Genomic DNA, 12,292 nt, shown 5'->3' with positions numbered 1-12,292 from the left:
TTTTAGTATTTTTCTCCCCCCCTCCCCCCCCCTCTAATATTATTCCCTGCCCTCTCCTTGAAAGTTTCTGTATAGAAGAGCTGAGATTCATGGTGAGTTTTGTGGAGCCATCTGTTCCCAGCTGTGCTCAGCTGTCCAGTGTTTAACACCCCCTTATGAACTTTCCTCCTTTATTTCTTTACCCATCTTGCAAAAGGAACATTTTTGGCAGTGTTGGATGTGCTAAGTTCCCTGTCAGCACCTGAAAATTAGGAGCTCCCCTTCCAGCCTCCCCCACCTCTGCTCTCTCTACCTCCGTGCCACCGCATGGATGGTCAGCTGAGATCAGGGAGCTGATGCAGAAGTGATTTTGGGCTGCATTCCTGTGGTCCTGCACCCACACATACCCACAGTGCAGGTGATGGCACTGGGGGAGGAGAGAAGCAGTGGCAATCACCTCCTCTCAGCAGTTCAGACCATGGTGGCCATTCTCTTGGCCTTAGCAGAGGACAGCTGTGTTAATATGGATAATATTGTTAGAGAAAGTGGTTCTGCTAATCTTTGCAGAGCTGTACAAGCACAAATGCTGGATGCTGGAGCATCCAACAATGCTGTAGTCCACACCAGCATGTCATTTTCAAGATATAAACATATTAACAGAACCTCTGCAAAAGGGAAAGGCCATCCTTTATCTCTAGATAGTTTTAAGCAGTTGGTTAGTTTAAACAGTTTCCAGGTTTAAGTAAAAAGATCTTGTTGAAGCAGTATAGCTTGTCTTAGCATGGAGAAATCCAATCAGACCACAGCACGGAGGAGTTGCAGGAATGAAGAAGAAAGAGTGGGAGTCCTGGTAAGGAGAGGCTCTCCATGGACGAGGACACAAGCACCTTGTGGGTAGACAGAGCCACCCTGCTCTCACCACTGTACTGTGGGATTGCTGTGCTGCCTGGAGGAGCAGCCCTAGAAGCTGGGCTTGTGGTTTGGGGTTTTTCCCCCTTAAAACAATCTGGTTTTCCCTTATAAGTACCTGATGCAAAGACTTTCTGTCGAAGCAGTGCTCTAGCCCAGTGGTGCAGTAAGGGGGAGGATTAGCCTGCAAAGAAAATGCTGAATAGACCTGCTCAGAGCTTTTGGTCCAGATCTGAGTCCCAGCAAAATGGGATACTGACTTACTTCAGTCCTCCTCTGGCTTCTGCAGACAAAGTTTCTCTTTGTATCTCTTCAAATGCCTGCTTTTGCAGACATGTCTGATGCCCTGTATGAGGCAAGTAGTGAAACAGGAAAATCTCCGTGAGGTTTCCCCCCCTTACCACATCTGAGTGTTTGTCATGTCATTTCATCGTGTTTGAGTCTCATATATTCTTTTCACTTCTTGAAGTGAGCTGTTAAGCCACATCTGTGGCCCATGCAGAGCTGCCCAATGATGCCAGAGTTTGGTTGAGCAGGAGTTTAATGGAGATGATCTTGTGTGCTGAATTCTAATAAATGTTCCTTAAGTTTTGCTGACTTCAGCCAGCAGAGCCACCAGCATCTTTATGGCACTAAAAGCTATAACCACAAAAACTTAAAATAAGAAAAGATAGCAATGAAAAATAGCTAGCTGTCTGCACTTTATATTGGTATTTGTTTCAGGGATGACTAGAAAACAAACATTTGAGAAATTCTACTCCTGTTCTGGTATTGGACAAGTCTGAATCCATGCTTATTGTAATGGTTGTGTACAGCCAATTTGTCTTTGAACAGAACTGGAATATGATCTAACATGAAGCTTTTCCTTCAGACTTTCAGCAGAGCAGAACTACATTCAGCTCCAGCCATCCCCAGTTGATGAGAGTGGCAAAATGTTTCCAAAATGTGTGGAAGCAATTTTCTGCAATACAATTTCTGTCTTGTCTTCAGTGATGGGAAACAAACAGAAATTTGACAAAAGGATTTTCTTCCATGGTTTTGTCTTGCCATGACAAATTAAAAGCTTGTGCTTAGGAGACAGGAGTCTCACATCTTAAAAGATTTTTCACACTGAATCTTTTTCTTAATACTTGGATAATCTAAGGTCTCTTTGAAATGGGCTGTCTTGAGTATACAGGGTGCAGTTAGAGGTTGATGGAAAATGTCAGCTGTTCCCTTTTCTAAATGTCTTGAATAGAGAGAAAAAGGTCTTTTGAGATGAAATTTAGGAATTGTGCTGTTCCACTATCTGTGAAAGTCAGCAGTGCTGTACCTCTTTAGGCTTTAAAAATAAAAAAAGCTGGAGGAGAACGGAAGGACTTGTTCTGGTCTGGCAAGATTAAGCTGAGGGAGTTCTGGGAGACTATATTTTATCTTAATTTCTTTGGAAAGGTGGAAGTTTCTCTGCCATGCATCCGAAATAACTCTCAGACTTCCTTTTTGTGACGTTCCTAAACAGCAGCTCTGTAGATAAGGCCCAGGCTGGCGCAGAGCTCGGTATCACTCACTTGCTGCGCTGTTTTGCTGGCTTTATCATTCTTCCTTTCCGTACTGATAGCACAGCTGTGCCTCCCCATATCCCAGTGAAAGCAAAGGGTCAAGTGAAATTGTGCCAGGGCTCCTGAGGGATTGCACCTGGGCAGAGCACACCAAGGGCTCGGGATGCTGGTGGAGAGCCCATTGCAGAGGTCTCGGCCAGAGGTGGTTGGGCTATGTATGGCACGGGAGGATGCAGCTCTCTGGCTGTCGCTTTTCCAGGCTCATCCTCAACCCAAGCAGAGCTGCGTTTCTTGTCCTGGGAATGGTGGGGATGCCTTCTCAAAGATGAGGTGGTGCTGGGCTCTTGTTCAGCATGGTCAGGCTTCCGCAGGTGAACCCAGGAGCTGCTGCAGGGAGCTTTGGCTGTTGCAGAAGGATGCCTTTGGTAAAGGTGAGACCATGAGCCCCACCAAGTTTTGCTTGTCTGTGCTGCATGTCAAGAGGCCCCCTTGGATCCCAGTGTTGTGGTGTGTGGGCTTGCATGGCAGCGGGAGATGGGAGGAGTGGAGCGGGGCAATAGAGAGCAGGTTGGCTTGTGCTTTGCAAAGGCCAGGCTGGCATGGGGTTTTGATTCCTTCAGGACCATTATTTATAAAGCTAATTGTGCAACATCATGATACATCTGTTCCCCCCTGCAACCATTAACCATTCTAGAGAGGAAAAAAAAATCTTGTCTTGCTTGACCCACAATTATTTTTCACAGCAAACTTGCAAATCCTTTAGCTGGCAGAGACCACTTCTGGAAGTTCTAAGTGACAGAATTCCATAATTTCCCTCTGGCATCCAATTTCTGACAAGCTGCCACAGGTTGTATTGCTTCATAATTCTGACAGGAATCTTTCTTTTTTGTAGTCAGCCTTGCATGTTGCATCACACAGAGTGAACCTATTCTGTGAAGCCATTAGAGGCAAGGTGATCAGTCCAGTTCAGAAGCAGGAGAAGTCTTCTTTTTCTCGTGTTCTTTTCATAGATGCTCATCTATGCTTATTGCTTAGGTATCTGATTAGCCTTCTTGTGTAACAAATCCATTTCAATGAGAAATAAACTGCAGTAAATGATTAACATAATCTTCTTTACTAATGACTTGGGTTTTTTAATTTAATGAGTCACTTCTGAAAGTCTGAGGGGGAAACAAGGACATGCTTTTCTTTTTTTTTTAAATTGCCACAGTGCCATCATTTGCCTGTAGAAGCCTGGTGTTGTTTCTTTAAGCAGCCATACCACACATGCAGTATGTGTGCTTGCTCAGATACATCCAGCTCGCTTGCAACAGGAAATGTGTTGCGCAGGTTTTATAAAATGACTCTTATGGTCGTGATTAATGATTTTGTTATCCAGGCAGTGAAACCACAAGAGTTTGTGATCGCTATAGCACTCAGAAGTTTCTGGTATGAGCAGCACAAATCTCTCGTAATTGAGCGTTTGAGGGCATGTTGAAAAAGAGTTTGTTATCAGACTCCCTGTTCCAACAACTTTTAGTCTTGGGTTCTTTTCTCTCTTTTGACTACTGGGCATGTTTTCAGTAGTTTCCCCTCAAAACCAAATGCTGGAGCTAGATTGGTTTTAACAGGTTTGAAAAGAAGATGGTGTTTCTCTGAGAGACCAGAGGCTCAGTAGTTTGGGACCTGATTTTCCATCAGTGAAATAGCCTGTGTCTGGAGGCCATGTCCTTTCTAGATGTATTTCTGTAGGTGAGTGTTTGTATTTGGAAGACTTACAGCAAGCATCTCATGTTTCCACCCTCCACCACCCTCCCCAAAATTTTGCCTGCTATGCTGATGGTAGGTAATCCCAGCCAAGTCCCAGTCTTCTCATGGGGGACAGAAGTTGTCTCCTGCTTCCCTCACTAACAAAGTCCTACCATAATTTGTTCTTAGTGGCACTTGGCTGAGGATGAGTGTGCCTTTTCTTTGAGAATATGCCTGATTTCACCAGTCACCAATTCCAGGTTCAGTCCCAGTGGAAGGATATTGAGAGGACAGTACACTTTCAGAGGCCTGAAGCATCATCATGCCTCTAATCCTCCGTCACTTAGTTTCTTCTGAGGGTATCCCTCTGGCTTCTTGAACCTCATTATAGCTGTGGCCACCATCAGAAGTACGTCCTTCTGCCTGAACCTTATTTGAGCCTGTTCCAGTGAATGCCTTGTGGTCTTACTTTCTGAAGGATACTAGAAGAATAATCCCTTCCTGCTCACATTCCTATGGAATTCACAATTCAGTAGACTTCTCATCTTCTTGGTCCCTTCCATGATCACTTTCCCAGCTAACTAAATAGCCTGGAGAGACCCAGGCTATTTAGTTAGCTGTTGTTGAGAAACCATCCCATGTTCTCTGTGGTCCTGGCCATGGCTTTGTGAGCTTGCCATGGTGGAAATACCCTTACTGGGACAGGGTGGAGGAGGGCCACACCACAGACAGCTTGGAGCAGCACAGCAGGTACGTGCAGTGCCTCGGCGGTTGTCTTTGTTGCTGCTGTTTTTTTTTAACCTGTTACTGAGCCACCAAGTGGACACTGTCACAGAGCTGCCTATTTTAATCCCAAGACCTCTTTCCTGGCCAGCAATAACGGGCTCAGAGGGCATCATTCTGTGTTCAAGGTGTTAAGTCACGCTACTCTTTAGGTTTAATTATGTTCGGGGGTTTTTTAGCATCCAGCATGTTAAAGTCTCTCTGCATCATGAGATTCTTAAGCAGGTTTTCAGGGCCAACTTTCATTTTGACTCTTGTGAACTACAAGTTTCATCTGGAAACTGTGTCATCATCTTGTTCATCTCTCTCCTAACATCGTTGATGAGCGTGCCCACCAGCACAGGTGAGGGGCCTGTGTGGTTCACTGGTGACCTTCTGCTTGGGAGGTAGGAATTTTCTACCTCTTTTGTTTTCTTCAGTCCTCAGATCACACATTCATGTGTGTTAAGAGCACTCTTCCCCTATGTCAGTTTGAATTAGTGAGGGGCCTTGGTGGAATAAAGGTGTTTGGAAAGTACCAGTGCTTATCCCAGCTGATGGTCAGCAAGGTAACTGCAGACACTGCATGTGTCACCCAGCCAGTGCCTTTAGTGTCACCAACCAGGAGTCAGCATGATCTTCTTTATGAATGAGTGAGCAGAGACCCAGCCTTGTATAGCTTGATTTCTCCTTTCTGGGTGCTTAAAGTATTTGTGTTGGCAAACTGCCCATCTAATCTGAGGACATTGAATGTGGAAATGCAGCAATTTTTAATAAGGTGAAAGCGAAGAGCAGCACTGCAGCCTCTGGTATGCTGCAAACAGGTTTTGTAGCCATGTCAACACATGTGGAGGAGAGGCTCGGTTGCCCCGACGGGTCTAAAGGGAGAAGAAGGTGTGGAGGATAGCAAAGGTAGATACAAATCAGACAAGATAAAAATCACTACAAGCTCTTTTCCAGTTGCCTATTGCAGAAATGCTGCCTTCCCAGAGAGGCAGCAAATAGCGCAGCGCTTGGAGGGCTGGTTATAGCTCCCAGCTGCCCTGCTGAGATTATCAAGGAGTTATATCTAGTTTGGGTGGGATTTTTATTTTCATCCAGGACAGGGAGGCAGTTGCAGGACAGTATGTGCAATGACCTCCCACTGGGTTGTTTCCTCAGGCTGCATTGTTTGGACCATGAACACCCATGATGTTTTTGGAGTGTATCCACAAAAGGCTTGTCCCAGCAGGGCTCAGCTGTGGATCCACTAAAGATGAAGGGTCCCGCTGGGTACCATGGTACCATTTTAAGGCCCTGCCTCTTTTTTGCTTTGTATCAATTGAAGTTCAGCTTTGAGAGCAGGCCGGGGCTGCCTGGGCCATGGGATGTGTCGTGTGGCTTTCTGAGAAGCTTAAATCACAGCTCAGCATCTTGGTCTGCACCACATACAGCTCTGCAGGAAAGGTACTTGTGTGAGTACCAGCATGGCTGTTGTAACTAAATCCTGACTCTTCTTGGGGTTTTCAAACAGGCTTTAAGCTTAACATTATTACAAAACATTTGTAGAAACTGCTCTTTTTTTTTTAACACCCCCAGAAATGTGCTAGATATTATAGGGCCTGAAGTTAAGTCCACAAGAATTAGCTTTGAAGGGTTTAAACCCCAGATTTGAAACGCCTTTGTCTAATAAGTTATGAAGACTGATGAAACCTCTTTTTTAAAAGAGCCTGAGTATTGGTTCCACTTTAGAGGTGTTGTTAACTGTGTTAAGAATTTATCTGCTTCTGTGTACTTGTTTAAAAAAAAAAAAAAAACTAAAACAAATACACGTATTAAAAGTCTGTTCTTAATGGGAGTCAGCCATTCAAAACTCATTCTGCTTGTTGTACCTCTCACATAACCCAGCCTGGCTTTACATCACACTGCAAACGACTGTGTGTTTGCTTTCAACAAAAAAAGTTGGGACTTCGGTGCTTTTAAAGTGCTGTAAGAGTTAAAGAGAACCAACATCTGTTTTTGTGTTGTAATGCTTCAAGGTGTTTTCACCTTTGGACAGAGTCTTTCAGAGTGTTGTTTTCAGAATAAACAAATATTCACAAAGAGGGTTCTTGTATTCTTGGAGCAAGAAATGCGTCTGGTGTGATTCATTGGAAAATAGTATTTAGAGAGTGCATTCTTGACAAGGAGAGAAGGTTTTTCAGGTAAAACCAGTCTTCTTCTACTGCTGATACGATTCTTCTCTGCTCTTGAGGTTGTGTCCCAGCTGACTGCAGTGGTAATCAGGACCATGGACTTGTAGCTGCAGCACATCTTGTTAGTTGAGAGGGGGGTGGGGTGGAGATTTCTTTTATTTCAGGCACCAATGTTTCAGGCACATGCAGTGCTACAGCTGTTCTATTTGTTGTGCATGGAGGCTCTCTTTTTCCTGCTCTTGGTTTGCTGGTGCATTTAACAACTGTCCATTGATATTCATGGTAATATGAGAAAGCCCAAAACCTATAAATAGAATTAATGGGCAAAATCCTGAATATTGTATGGCAACTGTTTTCACCAAGGAAGGGCTATGGAGAGATGGTGGCTGACATTATTACTTCTTTGTGTGTTTCTGTGGGAAGATAAATAGGATTGTTAATAAGCAGTAGGTATTGGCAACAGCATGTTACTGTGTGATATTTCACCCTTTCATGATCATTGTTGCATAATGCTGTAACTAATTAACCTAAAGAAAGTGCTCACAGGGAGCCAGGAATGTATAAAAACACAAGTAACATTCATTGCACAGTAATAGTGAGTGGCAAAAAAGTGACAAAACAAGAAAAAAAAAGCCTGAAGTTTTTAAAGGAAAGCTGATATTCAAGCTGGTGATGAACTGGAATTCAGTGAGTGTTTGGAGAATGTGTAAAGGTTAACAAAATTGCCAGTGTTTTTGTAGCCTGGGTGACTGGTGGGGTACAGCCTGGGCACACAGATGCTCTGTCTGAGCCCTCAGGACCTACAGGATTGCGTCATTTGCCGGGGTTTAACTTTGCTCTCCAGAGGTAGCTCCTGGTGAGCACTCATCATCCCGCCATGCTCAGGATAACAAATAACATGCCAAGCGAATACAAGTGGTGTTGGTGAATATGTCATGGGCAGGCTATGGCATATTATTTTTCCATGTGTGTGGTGACAGCTTTTATGGCCTGGCAACAGATCTGCCTCTTTCAAGTATTTTATGTGAACCTTCATGAAGCCTCCAGCGGTCAGGTGTTGCCAATATTGCAGGTGTGCGCGAAGTCAGTGAGTGGCAAAACATCTCTTAATGCCCTGTGCTGTGACAGCTGAATGTATGATGATTTTTTTCCCCCCCTTTCCATTTAAAACAGAACGCTACAGATAGCTCCTCCAACTCCTCTCAGAAAAGGGAACAGCCTGTGCGAACTCTGGCTTCTCCTGCATCCTGTGAACATCGAAGAATTTGCACTCGTGGACACCTTCACGACCATTACAGCTCTGACCACTACCATCTAGAACAAGTAAGGTTTCTTCCCAGTGTTACTACCTCTGTGTCTGCCAGAGTTTGCCACTGTTTGGTTTTCCTCCACATGCCTGAGACAGCTCCCTCCTTCTGCTCTCCCCTTTCCTTCTCAATTAGTTTTAAATGGCTTCCTGTTATTAAAAAAAGAGGGGGAGGGTGGGTAACACTATGGTTTAGCATGTTATGTTGTACCACGTGCACACAGGCTGGTGTAGGACCGTGACAGTTGTACTCCCTCATGAACCAAAGGCTGAAAAAGTCTGTGGTGGATCACGGTGAAGGGCATATAAAGAAGGAAAGACAAAGTTGTTAAGTACTGGCTCTTCAGGAAGCAAGGAGACAGCGATTACCAGTATCAAAATTAGCTTATTTATCTTTTCTCTCTCTTCATCTCCTTCCTACTTCCACAGTCAGTGCCACGATCCTACCGGCACGTCAACTTTCCAGATGATGATGAGGAGATAGTGCGCATCAATCCTCGGGAGAAGATTTGGATGACTGGGTATGAGGATTATCGCCATGCCCCAGCACGAGGAAAGAACTTTGATCCTGATGACATGGACTCCTACGTACGTTTTGCCAAAAGCGAGGCCTCGAAACACGAATACACTTATCCTTACGTAGACAACTCGGACTTTGACCTGGGTGAAGATACCAAGGGTGCTGTGATAAAGACTCAACCTGTCAAATTCAAGCCCAGGCGGAAGGAAGATGGTGAGAGGTCACGGTGCATGTACTGCAGGGACATGTTCAACCACGAGGAGAACAAGCGGGGTCAATGCCAGGATGCTCCAGACCGCGTCAAGACTTGCATCCATCGAGTGAGCTGTATGTGGTGCGCAGACACTATGCTCTATCACTGTATGTCCGACCCAGAAGGAGACTATACAGATCCTTGCTCGTGCGACACCAGTGATGAAATGTTTTGCCTCCGGTGGATGGCCCTTATCGCCTTGTCTTTCATTGCTCCATGTATGTGCTGTTACTTGCCGCTTCGGGCTTGTTACCACTGTGGGGTCATGTGCAGGTGCTGTGGTGGAAAACACAAAGCTGCTGGATGACTACAGATGCATTCAAAGTGTTAGGTTTTTCCTGTAGTTCAAGGAACACGTTGGTTTTGGAGCACTGAGGTCACTCACTTTAATGCAGCCACTGTGCCCGACAGCATCCAGAAACCACCAGTTTGGATCACTTTACATTGGGTCGTCTGGGGCTCACACTGCATTGATTTGCTCATCAACTGTTCTAACTAACTAACCTACAGCATAGACTTTTGTATTATTAATCTGTAATCAAAACAGACTGTCTTGTACATGTTTAAATTTTTTTTTTTTTTCATTTAAAATGAGTTTGAGAGAAGAACTGCTTTAAATGGTGGTGGATTGTAGAACATCTCCAGGTTGTGTCTGTCTTGCCTCCGCTTGTGTGGTACCAACAGCCTGTTAGCAAGCTTTGGCATTTCTAGAAATGGGACGGTGTAGTGAATGAGATCTCACTTGGAAGATATTTTAACTTACCGTCAAGCTATTGTGTGTGTATAGAAGGTGTGCTAGTAACAAACTTGTACCACAACACAGTATTTCTGTCACTGGTTTTCTTTGGGTTTTTTGTTCTGTTTTCCAAAGCTAAAATAGCCATCTAAGCTGCAGTTTCTCTTCTAGGGTCCATCGTCATTTCCTTCAGCAAACATCTTAAATTATTTCTCTGTTCCTAAAGCTCTGTGAACAGAAAGTAAGGCTCAGTTACCATAGTCACATAGCCATTGAGAATCTGATAGTCCTTCTTACCTGTAATCATTTCAGACCACTACTTGAAAGGGAAACGTAAATTTTAGGCTTTTCTCTTTTCCCTAAATAACATTGGAAAAATGTGTTTTCAGAGCTCTGCCCAAAAAGAAAGGGAACTTCTTCATTAAACAGCAACAGAGATCTGTGAATAAAACACTAAGGTTCCAGATGAGGAAAATTGTTGATATGCAAAGAATTACTAACAATGCAATGTCAAAAGCACTATTATGGCAATTCTGGGGAAATGCTGCATTAAGTGGTGGATTATATGGAAAATCATGTGTGTTTGTTTTCTGTATACATGAGCATGAGAACATTCGCGTCCACTGTAGTAACATTTAGCAATCCAAGCAGGTATTGAAAAATCCAAAGCCAGGATGTTAACTACTACTTCCAGTCTGTGACCTGCGGTCCCAATCTGCCAGATACTTCCACACGTCTCAGCACGTTGCTGTGAGCCTGTGTGTGGGATGGAGCATGTGAGTCCTTGCAGGAGCCAGACTGAGGCGTCCGCCTGGCTTTCCCCCTCCCCAGTTCACCACCCAGGTTTATCAAGTGGATGCATAAGGTGCATACAGCAGGCTAATATTACTTTAATTTTTTTTATTATTTTTTTTTAATGTCATGTTGTCTTGTGTACAAGGCTTGTAATTAGCTTGGAAAAAGAGTATTTTTCTAATATATTACAAGGAATAGCCAAATAATTTTTATTAAAAAATAAAAAAAAAGATTTAGCGCAGTGAGCTCTAACTAGCATAGTACAATCCGAATACTTTGAGGCAGCTAGGGATTGGCTTGTCAAAGCTGGCACTGCTGTTCCTGCCATAATTTCTTTCTGCAGTAAATTGCCAGTGGGCGCATGTCCTTTCCCTCCCTCTATTGCACATTGACATCAGTCTTAAAAGAGAGGATTTTTTTTTTTTAAGAATTAATTTGCCAAATAAATGTAAAAGGAACGCTTGCCATTCTTTCTTGGTGGAATGTCCCAACGGTTCCTCTGAGAGTTAATCACAGCTTTTTAGTCAACCATGAATTAAGTATGCAATGTGCTTATTATACACTATAGAGTTGGGTAGGTTTAATTCATAGCAGTTACTGGGGATTTTTTCGGTTGGAGAAAAAGAAATTGAATGATAGTGGAAAAGGGATGGAGTGTTACACTCTGGGTGATGTGTCTGGGTTTGCTGAATTAAATATAAATATTTTGTGCCTAATAGCAGTTGACAAATCTCTCAATGGTGTCTAGTAAACATCAAGCCAGCCTCGTAAAAAAAAATAATTAATGAAACAACCTTTTCCTTTTATTTCTGTTCTCAAAAGTTGTTTCATGTAAACAAACATCTGTAAGATCTTCTCTCTATAAAGCACAACACTACAAAAAGATCTTACAGTTTTTTGTCCGGTCTTGAAGTGCCCCTATTTATTTAAGTAAAGTAGACATACTCCAAGCCTTTCTGTATGTCTGAAAATAAAAGTTATTAAAAAAAGTCCCTCTTTTTTATTTTTTTTTCTTTTCCTCCTCCTTCCTCCCTCTTCTCTTGGGTTTTTGTAATACTTGTAGATTTTGCTGCGTACGTTATTTGGTTCGTGATGGCAGTGGTGTAAGGGCACAAGGATAGAAATGGGTGGTTTTTTGTAAATATTTCTCCTTAATTTCCACACTGCTGCTGAACAGTGTGTAGCATTCTCCCAGTCAGCTTTGCAATACTGACATCAATCATTTGAGAGAAATTATTCAGATTTTATTTTTGTATCTGTGGTAACAAAAACATTAACCATTTTTTTTTCCTGTTGTGGAAAGGTTTTGGGTTTTTGGTTTTGTTTTTTTTTTTCTCCAAGCTATTGCTCACGTTAACAAATTAAAGTGCCTGAAGCCTCATCATTATGTATCTATATACTAAAAGTTAAAACCCTGTTGTATTGATTTTTATAAGCCTTTTTACCTCTGTGTAAAAAAAAAATATATATACAAGTGTATGATGTACATTTTAGTTCTTAACTTCTTTTTTTATTGTTTCTAATATGTATGATCAGTGTAGCTATTGCTTTAAAATGTACCGTGTAAATACAAATACATCATATCAAAATGA

At 42.9% G+C, this 12,292-nt stretch overlaps 1 protein-coding gene across 1 annotated transcript in view; it reads left to right on the top strand.

Annotated features, from left to right (window-relative positions):
* The window catches only part of SPRED2 (sprouty related EVH1 domain containing 2), a 59,590-nt gene extending 47,298 nt beyond the window's left edge, over positions 1-12,292 (top strand). Inside the window, exons 5-6 of the mRNA XM_041404411.1 lie at positions 8,264-8,413; positions 8,826-12,292. Of these exons, the coding sequence (XP_041260345.1) occupies positions 8,264-8,413; positions 8,826-9,476 (801 nt within the window). The 3' untranslated portion in view covers positions 9,477-12,292. The remainder of the gene's footprint in view (positions 1-8,263; positions 8,414-8,825) is intronic.

This window comes from Onychostruthus taczanowskii, unplaced genomic scaffold, assembly GCF_017590055.1.
Source record: "Onychostruthus taczanowskii isolate IOZ18803 unplaced genomic scaffold, ASM1759005v1 scaffold21, whole genome shotgun sequence".
NCBI classification, from domain to species: domain Eukaryota; kingdom Metazoa; phylum Chordata; class Aves; order Passeriformes; family Passeridae; genus Onychostruthus; species Onychostruthus taczanowskii.
The sequence above is the reverse complement of the archived record's forward strand: the minus strand, read 5'-3'. Positions and strand labels throughout refer to the sequence as shown.